The sequence below is a fragment of the Trachemys scripta genome, chromosome 3 (assembly GCF_013100865.1).
Source record: "Trachemys scripta elegans isolate TJP31775 chromosome 3, CAS_Tse_1.0, whole genome shotgun sequence".
Lineage (NCBI taxonomy): Eukaryota > Metazoa > Chordata > Testudines > Emydidae > Trachemys > Trachemys scripta.
The window spans coordinates 186,328,444-186,351,248 of NC_048300.1; the positions used below are offsets into that span (position 1 = coordinate 186,328,444).

A 22,805-nucleotide genomic window follows, 5' to 3' on the forward strand; every position below is an offset into this window, starting at 1 on the left:
CCTGGAAGACCAATACCATTCCAGCTGTATTAACTTCTGCCAATATTCTATAAATTGAATAGTTTCAATACCTTTAAAATATTGGGTCATTACCCGTCTCACTAGGGGTAGGCTGCAATTAAATGCCAAGGTTTGGCAATCACACCTTATTTTTTCACAACAAAATGCTGTCCCCTTAAGATGTATAAAACAAACATGATTCCCATCAATTAGATAGACACAATCTCTCAAAAGCTGCCAAGATTTTTTTTTTTTATTTAGGACTAGAAAAATTGAACCACAGAAAACTGTTAAAAGTAACAGAGGGTCTGACTTAAGTCCAGCAAAGAAAGGGCCTTCAGGCTGGTAATCAGGTTTGAAACTCTGTTAGGCATTATTAGGTATTGTAGCACCTGTGGGATACAAATTCACTCATTGTCTAGAACTGAATGCAACGCTTAAATGTCCACAAGGCAAATTCAGGATGCAATAACATGGTAACTATTTGTCAAACACTCTGAAAAACAAACCCCCTTTTACCATTCCTGATTTTCATGTGGTGAGGAAGATTTTGCTTGCAGCAAATTTCAGTTCTACAAACCCCTACTGCACTAGCAGTTCCCATAGCAAACAAAATTTACATTTTAATAGTCTTTCCTTGAATTTAGTCCTTGTAAGTTACTTCCCATTATTTCCCATTCACCTGTACAATAAAATATATTTTTTTAAAATCAATATGCATCAGTAAATATATGTAGACAAATTACATTAATAAACTTATATTTTTCACTCTGTATGTACATGTTGGCAATGACAAAGCATAAAGATGCACATCCCACGGAGATCTGCAAAACCAAGTAATTTTACACAAATAATTTAGGAAAATTAAAAGTTGAAAAATATTCTTCCACATTATTGTAGGTCGCACACAGTATTTAAAATAAATCATTTTTTCTACTTACTCTTTTTAACCACATTGTCTCTGCCAGAAATGATTAATACAACCGAACCAGAAAGAAAAATCAAGTTGCAATTTCTTATTCAGTGCAGAACTGTGTCAAGTAAAGAACTGCATTTGATTATTTTTTTTAAAAGAACATACAGCATTTTAGAGCCTCCTCAAGTGCGAAGGCTTCAACATTTAATCCCTATAATTAACACCCTGAGAAGGGAATATTCCAGTGGATACAACTTTTCAGATTTCAAATGGAATGATTGTAGCCTTCAACTAAACCATTCCTCAGTCTATATGTTAGACTAAGCGGTAACATTATATATACATACATCTGATGCCAAGATACTACTTAATACTTTTTATGGCCCTGAAAACGGAAACATTGGCATCTGAACACAACAAAAATGTCAATATTAATCAACAAAAAGGCACTGAGCTAGAGTATCTTATATACAGTATATTTTGCATTTGCATAGATCACCAGCAACTTAGGACGCAGCAAAGAAATCATATACAACGGATAATTAGGAAGATGATGATGCAACAGGAATTCTTGCTCAGTAACTGGCTTGGGCTGATGATTGATTTGTAAAATGCTTTCAGCTCTGGTGGAGGTGGCCAAGCTGTCAGCTTTGTCTTTTGTAAAATAAAAATGTTTTCTTAAAGGAGTGTTTTCTGCTCAAAGAGCTGCAAATCAAAGCGGACCCAAACCTCCCCGGTTGGAACCTCATGCAGCAGTAAACGTTTCGTTGTAGGTCCCTTGCTCTCCTGTTCTGTTCTGATTTTTGCTACTGGAACTTCGGTGCGACCCAAGAAATCTGTTGAACAAGTGTAAGTGAACAGCATTAGCTATAAATCTTAGATTTGAAAACCTGAGCAAACAAGGCAAAGCACTAACATTAGACAAGCATTTAGAATGGCTCAATAGGTCTATGTAATATAAAGATAAATGGACACTTATCACAGATGTCAGAGCTGAGAAAGACTTCTTGGATCATCACCTAGTGCTCAAGAGTTTCTCGAAGTGCCTAGTGCACTTGAATCCCCCAGCCATGACTGTGTCCCATAGTAGACTAGATTAGTTTAGATTACCCCATGTTCTGGGAGTCCCTAAGCCTGTGACTGCCAGAAGCTGGGACTGGAAAACGGTATGGATCACTTCATAATTGCCCTGTTCTGTTCATTCCCTCTGATGTATCTGGCACTGGCCACTGCTGGAGACAGAATATTGGGCTAGATGGACCATTGGTCTGACCCATTATGGCCATTCTTACGTTCTGCAATTCAGTTGTTCCAGTTACTGTTGATGTATTTATCATACAAGGCTTGAATTTTTATGGGTGTAGTAACTCCCAGTCACAGGAAGTAAGAGAACGATACTAAAGAGTAACACCTCAGCAAGCACAAGTGCTCCTTGTCCAATCTTTACTCCCTGATTCAGACCTGTCCCTGCCTTACTCCTGAACAGGTCAGCCTGCTGCTCGGCCAGTATAATCATCCTGCACAATTGAGAAGACGAAAGGGACTTTTTGCTAGATAGACAGAGCTCTAGAAGCACAGAGCTAAAAAAATATTAGCAATGATACTTTGCACTAATGTCTTTGATCTAAGGATCTCAAAATGCTTCACAAACATCAGTTCATTGCTGATACCATCCCTTTCAGATACAAATATTCTCATCTCACAGAGGGAGACAGAGAGAAGCTAAGTGACTTGCCCAAGTTTTCACAATGAATCAGTTGCTGTGTCAAGAAGAAAGCCAAGGGGTTTAACTGCCTTAATTCAGCCACTTTTAATTAGATTTATATATTTTATTCTCTCCATGAGGAATGATGATTCTGAACAACAGTCCGACAGGAGTGTTTACAAGGATACGGCTTTCATCCTGGCAAACTTATGCATACTGCTATAGTACACAGTAGTACTGCGTGTAAAAAAAGTAAGGTTCTACCTTGAAATGTCACTAAAAATGGCATTGGGAGGTCCCCTGTTTATTGTGAGTTAATGATTTCAATATCAAATGTGCTCAGCTTACAGATAAAAAAATGTTTTTTCCAACTGCCAGCTCTGCCAACGTAACCTGGGATCTGAGACTCAAGCCGAGTTCTTTCTCATGCATCACAACCAGCAATGAAGGGAACACATTCTGCCTTCAGTGACACCTCTGCAGCCCCATTTTCCTCCAGGGGCTTAGACAGGTGTAACTGACTGAAAAGAAACAATTCTGTTGTTGATGGACAAGACCAAATAGAATCCAGTTTGATCACCCAGAGCTGTGCTGACTTTGCAGGGCTAACATACCTATTGAGTAAGAAAGTGTCTTTTGCTCGGAGTGGGACCACACGTTAAGCCCTTGTGGCTATTTGGGAGGAAAACATGCAGCACAATCAAAATGATCAGAGAATTCTCCATGTCCTGAAAAAATGTTTACACCTACCATCAGGTGAGAACTGATCCCGGTCAAACATGGTGATACACAGCACATCCTGATAAAGGTCCTTAATGAAGAACTGACAATTGAAGTTCCACTTAGGGTTCAAAGTGTCCTGCAGCGTCCTGGTGGAATAGCTCTGCGACCCCATGCTGATTTCACAATACGGATTGCTCTTCCCTAAGCATAGAACAAACGGTGAAATGCTTTTCCCTAAGCGGATCTAGCACTGAAGAGTCTTTATTAATAGGAACACACAAAAGAGCCAGACCACAACCAAAGCTCTCTCACGTTTCTCTTGTTCTTCATCTTATTCTTCAAAGTAAAAGTCTTCCTCAGAGGCTGGATTTACACAAACATACAGCCTAATACAAAAACCTCTCTCCTATTGTGACTGCTGTTTGAAGGTGCATTCTGCAAAAGCTTGGGCTAGGCAACAACTATTAATGATCTGGAGGATGGCGTGGACTGCACTCTCAGCAAGTTTGCAGATGACACTAAACTGGGAGGAATGGTAGATAAGCTGGAGGGTAGGGATAGGATACAGAAGGACCTAGACAAATTAGAGGATTGGGCCAAAAGAAACCTGATGAGGTTCAACAAGGACAAGTGCAGAGTCCTGCACTTAGGACGGAAGAATCCCATGCACTGCTACAGACTAGGGACCGAATGGCTAGGAAGCAGTTCTGCAGAAAAGGACCTAGGGGTTACAGTGGACGAGAAGCTGGATATGAGTCAACAGTGTGCCCTGGTTGCCAAGAAGGCTAACGGCATTTGGGGCTATATAAGTAGGGGCATTGCCAGCAGATTGAGGGATGTGATCATTCCCCTCTATTTGACATTGGTGAGGCCTCATCGGGAGTACTGTGTCCAGTTTTGGGCCCCACACTACAAGAAGGATGTGGAAAAATTGGAAAGAGTCCAGCAGAGGGCAACAAAAATGATTAGGGGGCTGGAGCACATGACTTCTGAGGAGAGGCTGAGAAGGGATTGTTTAGTCTGCAGAAGAGAAGAATGAGGGGGGATTTGATAGCTGCTTTCAACTACCTGAAAGGGGGTTCCAAAGAGGATGGATCTAGACTGTTCTCAGTGGTACCAGATGACAGAACAAGGAGTAATGGTCTCAAGTTACAGTGGGGGAGGTTTAGGTTGATATTAGGAAAAACTTTTTCACTAGGAGGGTGGTGAAGCACTGGAATGGGTTACCTAGGGAGGTGGTGGAATCTCCTTCCTTAGAGGTTTTTAAGGTCAGGCTTGACAAAGCCCTGGCTGGGATGATTTAGTTGGTAATTGGTCCTGCTTTGAGCAGGGGGTTGGACTAGATGACCTCCTGAGGTCCCTTCCAACCCTGATATTCTATGATTCTATTCACTAGTACAGCAGAGACACGTTACCCCACTGCATCCCTGAGAGCCACCTGCAGAAGCTGTCACTGAAATCTGCACTTTTGCCTGACTCAGTGAACTCTTAACCCTCCTCTTTGAATGTACTAGCCTTCCACCCCTACATTATTACCATTAGGTTTACAGGCTTTCAACTCTGTGGCTTCAATCACATGTACCATCAAGCGTCCTATTCCTGAGCTCTTCTGTGAGCGTGCTGGAAAAGAAAATCAGAATTAATAAACAGCTTGACAGTACAAATACAACTGGCACCAATATTACCTTAATTTGTCCCATTTGGAACAGATGATGTAGTCAGTTGATATGTAGAGACCCTTTCTATTAAAATACGAGTTACACACTCAGCCATGCAATAGCACCTACACTCCCAGTCGAGAGTTAATCGTTTAGAAGAGGGACATCAGCTCAACCATCTTGGAAGCTGCTTCCTCAAGAGAAGACCCTGAAATCCCTCCAGGCACACGAGAGCCCTGCACCCTTTTCGGCCAGCGCCCACATTTTGTACCTTGATAAGCTTTTTCCCGTTTCTTCTTCTCGGTTTCGATATACTGCTCTGATGCCCCTTTGATCTTCTGGACCCAGGCCGTCCTGTGAAAATTAATCCCTGCAGAGTCATTTTGAAGCTAAGAATCTTGCCGTTATTCCAGCAACACTTAATAAATCTCACTGTCTCTAATTCAAGTCAAATTTTTTTGTTCCCTTCTTTTGAGCTAACCTGATCTTAGGTCTCCTTGACCACGAGGGTCCCACCATCATCTATTCATTTGATGTAAAATTATGGCTAACTTTAAATGGATAACCCAGGAACAAAGACTGTAGCCAGTCCTTACAGGAGGGGGGACTCTATCCTGGGACGCAGCAACTCTGAAAAAGATTTGGGGGTTGTAGTGGATAATCAGCTGAACATGAGCTCCCAGTGTGACACTATGGCCAAAAAAGCTCATGTGATTCTGAGATGCATAAACGGGAATCTCAAGCACAAGTAGAGAGGTTATTTTACCTCTGTATCTGGCACTGGTGTGACTGCTGCTGGAATAGTGGTGCCCATAATTCAAGAAGGATGTTGATAAATTGGAGGGGGTTCAGAAAAGAACCATGAGAATGATTATGGGTCTGGAAAACCAGCTTCATAGTGATATACCAATTAGATTGAGCTCTTGGGAGTCTAACAAAGCGAAGGTTAGGATGTGCTCCCCCCTTTAAGGGCTTTGTGAAGGTGCCTTTGTGGCCATCTTTGGAGTAAGGGGACCCAGCAGAAGCCTAGTCCATTGCCCCCAACTACCATGGGAAATAGTCAGAAAAATGGTCTCTTGCCTACCCGACCCAGTCCAGAGCAGTGGCACCAGCCACCTCCTTAGCTAGTACGTGTGCTCTGGTACTGGTATGTGGTGTGAGTAGCGATGAGTGGGGTGAATCTCATACAGGCTGAGAATTTTGCAATCAATTTTATGGAGAACAACATTTTTAGTGTAATTTAAACCTTCTCCAAAGGGTGAATCAATTTTACACAATATGTTGGTTTAGACAAAGAGAAGCCTGTGCTAATTATGTATCAGGAAAAGGACATGAACTAAAAATTAATCTGGCACATGTGGGTAGCCTATACATGGGATATTACACACAAAACCACTATGTTAAAAAAACATTATTAAGATTGCAAAGTCAAGCACTCAAGATTTAAGAAATGCCACAATTAGGGGTGCCCGTGCACCCTTAGTTCAGTCCCCGTGTGTGTCTACATTAGGATATGGTCTCTAACTACGTGATCACATACTACTTTTTCCTCAGCACCTCTAACTTTTGAGTGGTTGACATTGCATCCTTAACAATGTTCTTTTAACGCAACTTTTGGTGTGTAATTTTCTAGGTTTTCAAAAAAGCAAACTGAAAAAAATGAATTCCACTAGCTGTATCATATTGATACACGGGTCATCAGCAGGATTGAAACCTTTAGATCCACCACACAGACCTCTTCCACTTCAGCTAATGGCGTTACGGATAGCTGTAATAAGTTGTCATCCTCTCTGTGGAACAGCACTAGAGGGAACTGCAGACACACTGCTAGTGGGTTAAACATATATTTTTGCTGACAGCAGAGGTATGGTAAGACATCAGCCTTTCAGCACAGACAAAAATGTAGCTAAGAAGAGCTGATGGCTTATTACAAAAACCCTCCTCCCACACCAGCTTGTAATTCCACTGACTTCAAAGCAGTTCATCCTGATTTAGACCAGCATGATGAGGGCAAAACAGTCTCTCTCTGTGTACCTGCAGGTGAGAAAAGTATTTACAAGTCTACTGTGTGTTCTGAGTCCAGAAGGAACCCCCCTGAATTGACAGACAAATCTTTACAGATTTGATAGGGAGCCAGATCTTGGCTGAATGCTCACCATGGGTCTGATCTAATACCCAGTGAGTCAATGGAAAGCTTCCCCATGCCTTCCGCTTGTCCATGTGTGTCTGAAGTGAGTTCTGCACGGTGTAAGCACTCCCACATTCGTGTAAAAAGGAGTAACCTGGTAGAAGTTCTGCTGCCCTTAAACTGCAAAGAGCCACCGGAGTGTCTGGCTTAAATATTATTTTCTTCCATAGGGCTCACCCAGGCCTCAAAAGGCTCAGCATTTCCAGTACTCACCTCTCGTTAATATTGTCTGTTTTTAGCGTGTAGACTCTGTCAATGTGGGAGATATGGAAAACTGGCTCATCACTCGAAGGGTCGGTTGGCAATTTCACTAGGACTTCATTAAGGAAAACAGGCTGAAAAACATGCAGGAAAGGCAAACCTCGCTGTGGCAAACTCACCGAGATGATAAGCAGAAACAAAACTATGATATTTAAAGATGTCTTCTTTTGCTAAAAAAAGTGAACACCCCTCTCAGGCCACCAGAAAAACAGACAGATCAATATTTAAAGATTTTAGCAACTCTTTCTAGGACTAAGAGATAAACCAGCGAACACAGGGCTAAAACACAACCTTGCTACCTTAGAAAAGTGCTTTATGAAAGGGGAAGAGCTGTATAAGCAGAGACAGAGCATGGACTAAGGCAAGACTTGGAAACAGGAGTTTCTGCTTTTTACTCCCAACTTTATCACAGACAGTGTGTGGCTTTGGGCAAATCACTTAACCTCTCAGCATCTTTGGTTTCCCCATCAGAAAATGGGGCTACTTACCTACCAGGGCCGGCTCTAACTTTTTTGCTGCCCCAAGCAGCAAAAAAAAAAAAAAAAAAAAAAAAAAAAAAAAAAAAAAAAAAAAACCGCACCGCCCCTCCAAGCGCCGCCGGAACCCCCCCCCGAGTGCCCCGCCCCCCACCGCCCCCCCCCCCGGCCCCCCCCCCCCCCCCCAGTGGAATGCTGTGCCGCGCTGCCCCCCGCCACCCCAAGATTGGCCGCCCCTTACCAGGTGCCGCCCCAAGCATGTGCTTGGTTGCCTGGTGCCTGGAGCCGGCCCTGTTACCTACCCTCCTCAGGAGCACTCATTGGGAAGCATACAGGGGTTGCACACAGAGGCCCACATTTTCAAGAACAGGAGACTAAAGTAAGGTCCCATGTCAACATTTAGGCTCCTAAGTAAGTGGCCTAATTTTCAAAAACACTGAGCACCATGCAGCTCTTCTTGTCTTCAAAATAAATGAATGAACGAATATTCATGTGGATTTAAGAGCCTCGCACCACAGATTGGCCGCAGAGTACTGTGGAGGTACTTGACTACGAAGCAGAAGGAGGCGTTTATAAAATCGATGCAAGGAGGGCTCTCTCTTCAGCATCCTCACATTCCCTGCATAGGGGTTGTGTATCCACTGAGAGAATAGCCCCACACAGTCAACGTTCAGTCCCAATGACTGATGATGACACCCAATACAGTCGAGACTGTGCAATATTCAGTACAACCGGGACTAATCAAGCAACACTAGATAATGCATCACCGCAGAGAGAGAGAACAGGATTCCTATGAAGAGATCAAGAACTACTGATTTGCTTTATAATTCACTCACCATTTTATACATTTTGAACTGAGAGTGGGACTTGGGGCTGAACAGTTTATCTGACCCTGAAGAAACAAACTGCTTGACCATGTAGGTAAGGAGCAGGAAGTCATTGAAGAGGAAGCCGTATAGTTCCTTATTGCTCTTTGTTTTGTAGAGCTTGCCGCTGTGCAGGAGCTTTCGGGGACCCAGGCAGTTTGTAATGGAGTTGAAAATCGGTTGCTAAGAGAGATAGAATCAATGTATGAGTAGCAGCAGCTGCTGGGTATTATGTGCATCATTTCCTGATTGTCTTCAGAGTGATTATTGGTTATGACCCTCAAAATCCTACTCGCTTTGTTTAATGCATGTAGAATTCTTGTGTATTTCCCCCAGTAGTTTACAGTACATGGGAAAGAATCCTAGCAAGTCTTAAGAGAAGTCAACTTCCTTATAAGCTGTAGTGGTTTCAGCCCTATTCTCAATGAAAAACATTAGTTTAAGGCTTTAAGGCCACAAATGCAGGGGTCTGACTGGGCCAGTGAGCTGAAACTTTTCCCTAGTGGCTGCCATCTTGTGCTCGAGAATTAAGTTTAAAAATAGTTTCTAGACTCTTATTGTTGTGAAGAAAAACTTCAAAAAGGTGGACAAAGAGTACTACCACATAGGAACATCTGCCCTCAGTCTGCTGGCAGCTTAAGCAAAATCTGAAGAGTGAGAAATTGCTTCAATTAATATTAACTGAAGCTTAATGGTACCAGTTTAAAATGTCAGTAATTTCATTGTTGCTCAAAGCAGGCAAGAGAGGGGAGGGATAATCATATTACGGATATCCCCACAATCTATTGAGTGGCAGCTCCCTTTGAGATCACAAGTGGGTAGAGCTCAGGTAATGCTAGCAGGTAGAACATGCCACTCCCACTTATTTTTTCCTACTTGGTTTCTGTGTAAATTAATTTTAAAGGGCTCTACAATACAGCCCTATATATACCAGCCACCCAAGCACTAGCTAAGCCAGTTACCTCAGAAAGTCCTTCACACTGTACATGGGACTGTATCCACTCCAGCCTGTCCGAGTTCTCTTTCTCACGCACGCCTTCATTAACTTGAGAACACAGCTCCTCTGCGCGTTCCAAGGCCAGTTTGAGATTACTGTGATCTGGGTGGTTTTCTGGGGTATTCTCCAGAATCTGGTTGGGATCAGAAGGGAGGAAACAGAAACAGACAGAGATAAAAACCCAGGTAAGGATAGGCACCAGATGTGATACACTTATAAAGAAATCCTTATTACATGACAATGCTGTCTCTGTTTTTGCAACCGCAGTTACACTGCTACAGAAATCAAATTTAAAATGCTACACGATTCAGAATTTTGCAAACCCAGGATACTCACACTCTTTATGAGCAGAGGGTAGCGTGTAATCCTCTGCATAGGCTTCAGCAGGAAGCTGGAGAGCGGCATTCCTTTACAGCGAGGGTCAGAGGCTAGTTTCTATGGTGTAATCCACAGACATTGCATTAATGATCAAGAAATAAAAGGAACTCCTTGCATCGCTGCACTGAACAGTGCCTGATGGAATGAATCTTCCCTGTTACTGCAAGAAATCCTAGAGCTCATATAGGTGAAAAAAATCACAGTGCATTTACATTTAGAACTAATGGCAAAGAATTAGAGAACTGTCATTCTACTGAGGGTATGTCTACTCTACACGTCAATGAAAGCCCATGCCAGCTGCCTTGGGGTCCCAGGGCTTGGGCTAAGGGGCTCTTTAATTGTGGTGTAGATGTTTGGGCTCGGGCTGGAGCCCAGGCTCTAGGACCATGCGAGGTGGGAGTGTCCCAGAGCTTGGGCTGCAGCCTGGAGCCTGAACGTCTACATTGCCGTTAAACAGCCGCACTGCCCCAGCCCCTTGAGCCCCAGTCAGCTGCCGCAAGCCAGCCACTGGTGACTAATTTCAGTGTAGACAAACCCTGAGACGTTCTGCTGACATAAGCCAAGAAAGTGAAGCTCCTGTAGTCACCAAAACCCGATCATTTAAAGTGGACTGAGTTTTTAGTTTACATAAGGATCCGGAAAAGTCTGTTAAAAAAAACAACCAAACTGTGTGTCAAATGTTTTGGCATTTTCCCCTTCACTGCTGACTGCCCTTCATCAAAGACATCGCGTCACCTGAGCTGCAGCAGCATTTCCTTACTCCTAGTTATTTTATGTACTGTTATGCTCACTGTTAGCCTCATGGCGCATGTCTCGCTTTTGTGAAGTCCTCGCACCTACTGAAATCACACAGCCCAAAACAGCACAATCCAGAAACAGCTCATTGATTTTGCAAGTTATGCAGGGTGTTTAAAACAACAAGCCTTGCAGTCCAAATCAATCAACTCCAACCTCTTTTGTAGCATGAATCTTGAAAGTAAGGCAAACACAAGCACTGTAACTTTGAAGGTGCAGCATCTATGCTGGATTAATATAAAGCAGTGGAATGGAAAATGGAATAAAACACTCGCAGGAGAACAAGACTGAAGAACAGGTTCTACAGCAACTGTCACTGAATGTTAACACTATCAGCATATCAGATTCATAGGAAAGCAGAGGATTGTATCTATGCAGGAAGGATTCTGAAATCCTGGATTTTTCTGGACAAGTCTACCTTTGGTTGGACAGGCTTTTGAACATGCCCTGCCATCAGGGGAAAGGAGACCGGGATCCAATATGGAAGCTAGTGAATAGAATACCTTTAAAAAGTCTTTGAACTCTGTTTCTTCATCTGTTTTCTGTTGCAGCAATGCAGCTCCATTGAGCTGGCAACTGCAGAATCTGATATAGGCCTGCATGTGAGAGAGCTCGGCAGCCAGGATGTCCCCAATCATCTGCACAGGCATTTTTTCTCCTCCTGTCTTCTTACGCACACGCAGGGCTCTGCAGAGGAGAGAATTTCACAGTTTGACTCTGTAATTCAGAAGTGGCCTAATCCTGGAGCCTCAGAATGTCCATCTGTCAGACAGGTGGATTCCGGATTCCACTCAATATCATCGAGTTCCTACAGCGAAAAAACCTCCCTTCCAGCACTGTTAGGCTCCGGATGTATCACAAATCTGACTGAATGCTGGCACCACATGCTGTACTGACAGACTTGCTTAACAGATGTAGATTGCTGAGGAAGTGATATCTGAAACAGTGGGAATGCTTCTCCCTCCCCTTCAAGGTGTTTTGGACAAACAGTGCAACCACTGGCCTCCACAGACTTTAAGGTCAGAAGGGACCATCATAATCATCTAGTCCAGGGGTTCTCAAATTTTTTTTTTCTGGAACCCCCTTTAAAAATATTTCAGGCTGTGACGACCCCCCACAAAAAGTGGTGATTTCCCCGCCTCCTGCTGTAGCGTGCCACCTTTGCTTCTGTGCTGCGCCTGACGGTGGTGCTGCCTTCAGAGCTGGGCGCCCGGCCAGCAGCTGCCACTCTGAAGACCCTTCTACAATAGCCTTGCAATCCCCTTTTAGGTCAGACCCCCAGCTTGAGAAATGCTGATCTAGTCTGATTTAACCCTGTACATGCACATAGCATCATCCCACCTTATAGTAAATAATTAACAGGTTTGTCATTGCAAAAATTCACTCAGAAAACTCTGAAAAACATGTTTTATATATTTTCCTCACATATTCTTTATTTCTAAGGCCTTCTGTTAAAAGTTCATCTGCTCCTGTTGTTTGTTTCTTTCCCTCTCATAACCCTCTCTTTGTGACATTATACTTAAATGCTTTGAATTGACATAGCAGGATTATCAAGTGGGAAATAATCAGCAGGAGCAGAAACACTGAGGGCTTGTCTACACTTCAAATGCTACAGTGGCACAGCTGTGCTGCTGTAGCGCTTCAGTGTAGACACTACCTACGCTGATAGGAGGAATTCTCCCATCGACGTAGGTAATTCACCTCCCCGAGAGGTGGTAGTTAGGTTGATGGAAGAATTCTTCCATTGACCCAGCACCCTCTAAACAGGAACTTAGGTCGGCATAACTGTGCCGCTCAGGGTTGTGGATTTTTCACACCCCTGAGTGACGTAGTTATGTCAACCTAATTTTCTAGTGTCGAGCAGGCCTTACAATAAAACCAGTTCCTGCAGAGTGGAGGGGGAGAATAAATTATTTTGGGGAAAGCTTAGACATTAGTGGTCTCTCATTTAGGAGGCACACATGTTAGCTGTACTCACTTATGTAACTTTGTATTAGACATTATGAGCTCCTTCCAGTTAACAAAGATCAATCCCATTTCTTCTTCTGTGAGACAGCCTGATTCAGCCATTCGTTTCTGGAAAACCTACAGTCAGAGAACAGACACGTGAGCAACTTCAAACACAGAGAAAGCAGAACATGGCCAGCTCTCTTTTCTTAAATTATTAATGGTTTGAAACTGAATGCACTGATGCATTCAGAACTTCGTGATATCCACCCATTCATTTCTCCTGAGAATCACTGCAGACAAGCAAGCTCTTTAATAGAATTTTTTTCCAGATCACTTCCTACAGATGCTTCCTGTGTGTTCCTATGGTTGCCCCTTCTTCCAACAGCAGTGTCCCATTCTGACACCAGCATCACCTCTTTGCTAAGTGGTAGCAGGTGTCAGGGCCCTGCAGGTGGGCTTCACCATGGCAAAGAAATCAGAGAGGCAGAGGCGGGGTATACTCAAACATAACTTCTTTTATTTACACATATACAGCCAGTCCTGGAACAGTGACAGTTAACTAGCATGCAGGTGAAGCCCTTCTTTCAGGAGTCTCAGCCCAACACCAATGCCTGGTTTCCAGAGGGAAACTCTGCCTATCTAGATCTCTCTCTTAGGTACTTATAGGGCTCCATATGGTCACACCGGAGGTTTATGGCAGAGCTGGGAACTGAGCCCAGCTTTTCCAAGTCCCAGGCTATCATCCTAACCACAGACCATCCTCGCTTCAAGAATTTAGTCTAATCAGAGCCCAAAGAGGAGAGTACACTCTGTTGGTGCTTGCACAGCTCCTGTCCAAGAACCCACCTGTGACGTTGCAGTCTATATGATTTTATAAAAATTGATAATAAGTGAATATAACGTAACTGGGATATGTTGAATGCAAAAGGTCTCTTGTAAGGTATCATTACAAAGCTTATAATCCACTGAGTGTGGTCATCCTATTTGTATAAATGTACCACTTTTGTATCTGAAACTAGAAATATAAAATATAACTCCGAGGGCCTATTGTAATTATGCAAAATGTGCGCCATTAATGGTGGTTTGGAATCTTGATGACTCCCATTAACCAGGACAACTGTCTGCAGATGGGTGTGTTTTACCTGTAAGTCTTCCTCTATACGTGTGTTCTGGCAAGTGGGCAATGAAGTCTTGCAGTGTCATGTGATCATGTCACCTGAACTGGAATCCATCTTTACCCTGGTGTCTTTCCATTGAGAAGGAGGGGGTGGAAACCCAGAGAGGGACAAAGGATTCCCGCCTTACGCAAAAGATATATAAAGGGGTGGAACAGAACAAAAGGAGGAGGAGGAGCCATCATGAAGAATCCCCTAGCTATCACCTGAGCTGAAACAAGAGCTGTACCAGGGGAAAGAATTGTGCCCAGGCCTGGAAGGTGTCCAGTCTGAGGAAAAACTTATTGAAGCAGCTCTGAGGGTGAGATTATCTGTATTCAGTTTTATTAGACATAGATCTGTGCATTTTATTTTATTTTGCTTGGTGACCTACTTTGTTCTGTCTGTTACTACTTGGAATCACTTAAATCCTGCTTTCTGTATTTAATAAAATCACTTTTTACTTATTAATTAACTCAGAGTATGTGTTAATACCTGGGGGAGCAAACAACTGTGCATCTCTCTCTATCAGCGTTATAGAGGGCGAACAATTTATGAGTTTACCCTGCATAAGCTTTATACAGGGTACAATGGATTTATTTGGGTTTAGACCCCATTGGGAGTTGGGCATCTGAGTGTTAAAGACAGGAACACTTGTTAGCTGCTTTCAGTGAAGCCTGCAGCTTTGGGGCAAGTAATTCAGACCCTGGGTCTTTGTTGGAGCAGACGGGAGTGTCTGGCTCAGCAAGACAGGGTGCTGGAGTCCTGAGCTGGCAGGGAAGGCGGGGTAGAAGTAGTCTTGGCACATCGGGTGGCAGCTCCCAAGAGGGTTTCTGTGACCCAACCCGTCACACCACCACCTTTACACGAACTTCGCATAGCCCAAACTACCACCACCACAGCATGGCTTCCTAAGACTTAACTTTTGCTCACATGCTAAGAATGTTTAACTGTAATATTTTTACCCTAAGAATAAATGTGATTGCTCAGAAAGGGCTGTGTGGTAAATTAACTGTGGGTAATTGTGTTGTTTATACCCTCCCAGGAGAAGGCTTGGTGAGCCAGTCTGTCTTGCTGGGCAACTCCCAGGGTAGGCAGGGAACGGTGGATCCTGGAAAAACCCCGGTCAGAAGGGAGGGAGAGACAGCTGGGGAGAAGCAGCCTAAGAGTTGGTGCCCTTGCTGGACCATGGAGGAGGAATACTGGTGCAGTTACCCTGAACTGTGATAGTTTCCCCTGCAGCATGTTGCTCAACCGCTGCCTCAGTTTCCCCCACTTATAAAATGTAGGCATTACTTACCTATCCCATGCTGATAGTATGTGAGAACTAGCTAACATTTATAAAGCACTTTGACCTCTATAGACTATTCTGTTCTATATAGGTACTTACACTGTGCTCATCACCATAATATTTGAGTGTCTCAGACCAACGTTGAAGGTAAAGGGTGATATATAAATACTAAATACTAAGTCAGAAGGTCCTTTAGGAGAAAAGAGTTACTCAAGTGAGAGAATATGCAGTACTTGCAAAAATATTTAAATGTTTTTTTTGCTTTAGGAACCACAACTCAGGGTAATGCCAGAGGGAAAGGGGTGTTTCTCTAGGGGAGGAAGATAAATACTGAAGCAGCAATATAGTCCCAGAGCAAGCAATTCAGTAACTGGCTTGAATGAAATCTGTAAGGCACTGGGGATAGGCTGGCTTCCTTAAAATAGTCTGACGGTAGTAGCAAAGGAGAACTTGCAGAGTTATTTAAAAGATGACTACAGACAATAGCTGTCTAAGGGCTTGTCTGCGCGGCATGGCTTGCCAGAGAGGTGTGTTATGTAAAGTGCTCTAACTGCCCCACAGGACTACATTAATGTGAACTAGGTGCCTTTTACGCCACGCCGCAGGGTCTATATGGGACGGCTGGTCTAGCGAAGACCCGCTAAATCGATTGCAGAGCACTCTTTGGTCGACCCCGGTACTCCAGCTCTCCAAGCGTACGGGAAGTCAACCGGAGAGCGTCTCCCATCGACGCAGCGCAGTGAAGACACCAGGGTAAGTTGACCTAAGCCACGTTGACTCCAGCTACGTTATTCACATAGCTGGAGTAGCGTAACTTAGGTTGACTTACCCCCACAGTGAAGACAAGCCCTCAGACTTCATAGATTTACAAACTCAGCTATGAATCAAATGTCATAATGATCATCTGATAAAGAAGAGACATTGAAGACTGTCATAACTATAAAGGGAAGGGTAATAGCTGTCCTGTGTACAGTACTATAAAAATCCCTCCTGGCCAGAGACTCCAAAATCCTTTTCCCTGTAAAGGGTTAAGAAGCTCAGGTAACCTGGCTGGCATCTGACCTAAAGGACCAATAAGGGGACAAGATACTTTCAAATCTTGAGGGGGGGGAAGGCTGTTGTTTGTGTTCTTTGTTTGGGAGTGTGTTCGTTCTCGGGACTGAGAGGGACCAGACATCAATCCAGGTTCTCCACATCTTTCTAAACAAGTCTCTCCTATTTCAAACTTGTAAGTAAATAGCCAGGCAAGGCGTGTTAGTTTTCCTTTGTTTTTCTCAACTTGTAAATGTACCTTTTACTAGAGTGTTTATCTTTGTTTGCTGTACTTTGAACCTGAGACTAGAGGGGAGTCCTCTGAGCTCTTTAAGTTTGATTACCCTGTAAGGTTAATTTCCATACTGATTTTACAGAGATGATTTTTACCTTTTTCTTTAATTAAAAGTCTTCTTTTTAAGAACCTGATTGATTTTTCCTTGTTTTAAGATCCAAGGGGTTTGGATCTTGATTCACCAGGAGTTGGTGAGAGGAAGGAGGGGAATGGTTAATTTCTCCTTGTTTTAAGATCCAAGGGGTTTGGATCTTGATTCACCAGGAGTTGGTGAGAGGAAGGAGGGGAATGGTTAATTTCTCCTTGTTTTAGATCCAAGGGGTTTGGATCTGTATTCACCAGGGAATTGGTGAAAGGTTTTTCAAGGTTTCCCAGGAATGGAATCCATTGAAATGGTGGCAGCAGAACCAGAGCTAAGCTGGTAGTTAAGCTTAGAAGTTTTCATGCAGGCCCCTACATTTGTACCCTAAAGTTCAAAGTGGGGATCCAGCCTTGACAAAGACATTGAAGGCTTTGCTTTGACAGTTGTTTAAAACACCTTCCAAGTAACTCACCTCTAAGACAAGCTGAAGATCGTCCATGTACCTCTCTTCAGTCTGGATCAACTCATGAATGTAGCCCTGTCTTTTCCTTTCCATTGGCTGCATAGTATCAAGAGTTTGGAGATCAGCACACCCTAGAAAAGTAAATATTTCAAGTCATTCAGGTCCTATTAAACCTGTAAGGGCTAATGCTCAGCTTATATAAATGGCTACAGTATCACGTACTTCAATGACGCTACCATCATTTACCCCAGCTGAGGCTCTAAGCCCAGAAAACGTATCAAATGAATGCTGTCAGTAATGCTTACTCTGCTAAATCAAAAAAACCTGATAATTCTCACAAAAAAGAGTGATCTCATGTGTTAGCAAAAAGGAATAGATATGTCGTAAATTCTCATATTACTCAGTCTTCGTTATTTTTATAACATACACAGTGGTCACTTATTGCTTGATTTTCAAAAGCACTGAGCTCCTAACACTCCAGCTGAACTCAACGGGAGCTGCAAGTGATCAGAACCCCTGAAAATCAGGCCTTAAAATGGCAGCACATTTGCCAAAATAGTTACTGCTCTTTGGTAACTGAAATCTCAGGTTTTCCACTCGGTTTAGAAAATGCTGACATTTTAATAGCAATGACTGTATTACAGACCATTTACTAGTATACATGAAGCATTCAGTAATTAGAACTCAACTGCACCTATTCATTAACGTTAAATACATTTTATGATGCAGTATCCTTGAGTTAAATAAAAAACCAATCAAGTTTATTCAATTAGGCCCTGCTTCAACAAAGCAAGTACGCAAGTGATTAAGCACTTCACTCAATAGGGTTAGATTTAAGCACATGCCTACACAGGACAGCTCCACTGAATCAGACCGGTGGATCTATCTTGTCTCTTGCCAGCATCAGCTGCTTCAGAGAAGCAGCAAGAACTCCACAGCAGGCATATGTGGAATAATTTGTGCCCCCAAGAAAGTCTCATCCTAATTACAGACTGGTTTAAACCCTGCAGTATGAGATTTTTATCCCCACCAAAATTCTTTTTTAGCATTAACTATGATAACTCTCTGGATAATCTAGTTATCCATAAAAGCATCCAATCCCTCTCTGAGCCTTACTAAATTCTTTCCCTCAACAACTTCCTGTGGCAATAAGTTTCACAATCTAATTAAGGCTTGAGTGAAAAAGCTTTGCTTATCAGTTTTGAATAGGCCACACTGAACGTCCCCTTGTTCTTATATTGTGAGACAGCTCCCGATCTCCTGTCTCTCTACCATTCATTATCTTATATACTTTTATCATAGCTCTGCTTAGTTGTCTCCTTTCTAAAGTAAACAATCCCAACTTTTCAATCTCTATGAAGATAGGTTTCCATGTGCCTAATCATTCTTGTTGTCCTTCTTTGAAGCTAGCTAGCTTTGCAATGTTCTTTCTGAGGGCTTGTCCACGTGGGAACATGTGAGTGCACACTATGGAATTTTTATTGCACACTAGAAGAGTCCAGATGGCCAGTGAGTACACTGCAAGCTAGTGGTCTGCGGATACCCTGGCTTGCCATGCACTAACTTGCCATGTAGACAAACCCTGAGATAGCGTGACCAGTACTGCATACAGTATTCTAGATGAGGGTGTATATTTTTCCATCTCCATTCTGTGCCGTAAGTGCTTTGCTGAATTGGACCCTTAATTGTTAGTTTACAGAAATAATCAATCTACAGTGAAGCCTCTGAGTTACCAGTACAAATTTGCAAAGTTCTGCTGCATATAGGGTGACCAGATGTCCCGATTTTATAGAGACAGTCCCAATATTTGGGGCTTTTTCTTACATAGGCTCCTATTACCCCCTCACCCCGTCCTGATTTTTCACACTTGCTGTCTTGGTCACCCTAGCTGCATAGTGCTGCAGCCACACGCCTTGGATGTTTATAACTAACATCTAAACTGAAAGCAAAGAGTAGGGGTATTTGTTTTTACACTGCAAATGGCTGAATATCGGAGATGTATAAACAAACACATGAACATTTAGCTCTAGGCAAATAATTGTTAGCTAAAACGTTCTGTACGAACAAGAGTCCATCAAACTAACCCCGACCTTTAATTTTCCTTTTCTTTACAAATTTAATACATGCCATATTGATGGTGGCTTTTGAAAACAATCAAATCAAATCTAATCTAATATTTGCATCAAAAACTACAAGAAAAAAAATAAAGCAAACAGCTTTCCAATTAGATTGGAAAATCTACAGGCTGTTTAGATGGACAAAGAGCGTTTGAAAAGACAAATAGTCCAGACAATTTATGACAAACATCCAGATATCCACAAAAAACTTCTCCACGCACAGTATTTATAACTAAATTCCGCAGAGTTATTATATAGTATATGTTTCGGGGTGGGGTTGTGAGTCAGCAAGAGAGAGAACGAATACCATTCAGAATAAGCCAGAAGCTCCTAATGTCTCTGAGACCAAGACTATTAGAAGCAAGAGAGGAGTCTTCATTTATTGAATTTCCTAAAATCATCTTCAGGTTCCAGTTTTTGGGGACGGAATAATTTTGAATCGACAAACCTCAACTTCATCATAACCAAGCCATAACCAAAGACACATTTTAATAATGCTAATATTTATCTACTGTTCCATCCCTGGGCGTTGTGACTTCTGAACAGTTACACAGAACCTGTGCTAACATTTGTTCTCCTGCTGTGGTTCCCCACCCAACAAAGAGGGAGAGGCCCTGCAAGTCAAATACTGCTTCCTGGCAATGTAAGCAGCTCTTATTTCCACATTCAAAAAATGCTTCACAAGCCCAGTGACAACAGTGAAGGGAAGAAAATAAAAGACTTAGGGCAAAATTGACAAGTCTGATATATTTTTACGTAAAGAGACAAGATCATGTTAAAACCCATCATTTTAAAAGGCCTATTTCTATATTTATATTGCAAATATTTTAACTTGGGGAGTTTTCAATCTTTTTCATACTGTGGACTCCACCTTTACAGAGAGAGATTGTCTCACAGACTCACCACCGTCATGCAACATCCTCATGACAATTAGAGCAATTACATAGATGAAAAATTAGTACTAGGAAAACAATACATTTTTAGCTTCCTTCAATGCAGTGTAATATATAGGAACAATGAGAAGGGGAATGGGGACAGAAGAGGACTATATCACCAGCCAGCTCTCTGCTGACCACCAGGAAGTTCTCCATGGACTTCAATTTGGTAACTGATTAAGATAGAAATAAGTTTAAAAAAATCTACTTTGCTATTTACCACTGGTGCTCTTTCCTTTATACGTTTTCTCAGCTTGGACAATTAAATTAGAAAAGCTAAATAAGCAGTATTATTATTATTAGCAGTATTGCCAACTCTTGCCATAGTATTTTTTTTGATAGTCCCAGCTTCTGGAATCATGAGAATCTCAATTTTCATAAAAATCTTCTAGCCCTTGAGGTTGCAGAAAAAAAAGCTACAAAACAAGAACCCTAAAGACTTAACAACCTGAAAGCAAGTAATAAGAATCCAAAAGTTTTTTTTTCCTAAATAACTCACTTTTTAAGACAATGTAATGATTTTTTGGGGGCCTGACTTATGATTTTTGAATGCTTCTGGTTGGCAATACTCTATTAGGCTCTGGTTTTGCAAACAAGCACATGCTTAATTTTACTTTTCCAATTTACTATGAAATCAATGGGACCTACTCCTGGTAGTAAAGTTAAGCACATGCATAAAAGTGTACCAGATTTGGTTTGGCTTTAGCTGTTTGTCAAAGTTACAATCAAGCCAGAATGAAAGAGGAGGTGGAATCAAGATATTCATCAGATCAAAGTGAATTTTAAAAGATCTGATGTTTCATAACCTACCAGGTTTCTAACTGATTGAAGTCTACCAATCTGAGATTTCAGCTCTTTCTTGTGGTTTGTGACGTTCAGTTCCAGCTCTGATGGGATACGAGATAAAGACCTTAGAGGAGTCAAAGGGTGTTCACACTGGTAGTGCTTTTTTGTCATTTGTCAGGACTTAGTAAGGCCCGGTCTACACTACAAAGTTAGGTCAACATAAGCTGTCTTTTGTCAACCTCGCTGTGCATGTATCTACACTTAAATCTGTCTCCCACCGACGTGAGCTCTCCATTCCACTGACACAGTAACACCACCTCCCCAAGCGGCACTGAGCCATGGTCGATGTACTGCAGTCAACACAGTGTGAATGTAGTCACTGTGTTACCTATGTTGACAGTAACAGTCCTCCAGCTGTCCCACAATGCCCAACACTGACTGCTCTGGTCACAATTGTGAACTCTGCTGCCCAGGGCTCGTGGAAACCAGAAGTCCCTCTCCCTTAAAAAACCCTGCAAATTTTTGAAATGCCTTTTCCTGACTGTCCATCTTGGTGAGCACACCTAGAAGTTCTCCACTGCTACGTGGGACTGCCCAGCTGACACTGCCGACGACACACTCCAGATGTGCTCCCGTCTGGAGTAGACAGGAGATATTGGCTCTCCTGGGCTTGTGGGGAGAAGAGGTTCCGCAAGCACAGCTACAGACCAGCCAAAGAAATGTGGCCATCTACTAGCAGATTGCACAGAGGATGCAGAAGAAGGGGTACAACAGGGATCAGCAGCAGTGCTGAGTGAAAGCAAAGGAATTGCGACAGGCATATCAGAAGGCCGGGGAAGCCAACAGTTGATCCGGTGCCAAGCCACAGACCTGCTCCTTTACAAAGAGCTACATGCTGTACTTGGTGGAGACCCCACCACGCCATACACCACCATGGATACCTCCAACGAGCCCGAGTCACAGCCCCCCTGGCATGAAGAACAAGGATGAAGAGGAGGATGGGGGACATGTGACTGGGGGGGGGTCCAGCTATGCCACAAGCCAGGACCTGTTTGAGACTACACTGCAGTCCAGTCAGTGAAACATGGACAAGCCCAATGCAGGGGAAGGAACCTCAGGTAAGTGTGTAATTGTATTTCCCATTTCGGTGATAGCTGTGTCCTGCTAAGTTGGGGATGCCATCAACTTTTCATTAATTTATTCATACGAGAAGAGGTAGCAGTACAACAAAAAGGAGGTAGAATTATCTGCTTTTCATGGCCCTATAGAGTTGGGCACGGGAGGCCATGATGAGCAGTTGGTTTATGTTCACAGGGATCCTTGAATCCTCCTGAGAGATCTCAATGAAACTTTCACAGAGGTACATTTCAATTCTCTCCCAAAGGTTTCTGGGGTGGCAGCCTCATTTCTTCCTCCATGGTAGAACAGTTTCCCACACCAGTCGGTGATAACTTTGGCAGGCACCATTACAATAAACAGACTAGCAGCATACGGGTCCAGGCGGCTTCGGGATGCCAGCAGCATGTATGCTCTCTGTGCCTTTGTTACCCCCAGGAGTGTGATATCAGCTACATTCACCACGGCTTCTGGAAAATGATGCCAGCATTCAGTATCATTGCCCTATACTAAGAATTTCATATAACTGAGCAATTCCCTCCTTGCCCTTGGAGAACCAGTCCCTCCATGGCAGGTGCTGAGAGTGGTACCGCACACAAGCACTCCAAATCAGAAGTATTA

General features: G+C 42.9%; 1 protein-coding gene across 1 annotated transcript in view; it reads right to left on the reverse strand.

Annotated features, from left to right (window-relative positions):
• Window positions 1–235: 235 nt before the first annotated feature.
• ITSN2 (intersectin 2) overlaps window positions 236–22,805 on the reverse strand; it is a gene marked incomplete in the record, with an annotated part of 124,643 nt that continues 102,073 nt past the window's right edge. Inside the window, 11 exon segments of the mRNA XM_034766612.1 lie at window positions 236–1,752; window positions 3,372–3,545; window positions 4,881–4,964; window positions 5,274–5,356; window positions 7,404–7,525; window positions 8,764–8,976; window positions 9,756–9,923; window positions 10,127–10,225; window positions 11,467–11,650; window positions 12,942–13,048; window positions 17,240–17,361. Coding sequence (XP_034622503.1) covers window positions 1,595–1,752; window positions 3,372–3,545; window positions 4,881–4,964; window positions 5,274–5,356; window positions 7,404–7,525; window positions 8,764–8,976; window positions 9,756–9,923; window positions 10,127–10,225; window positions 11,467–11,650; window positions 12,942–13,048; window positions 17,240–17,361 — 1,514 coding nt within the window.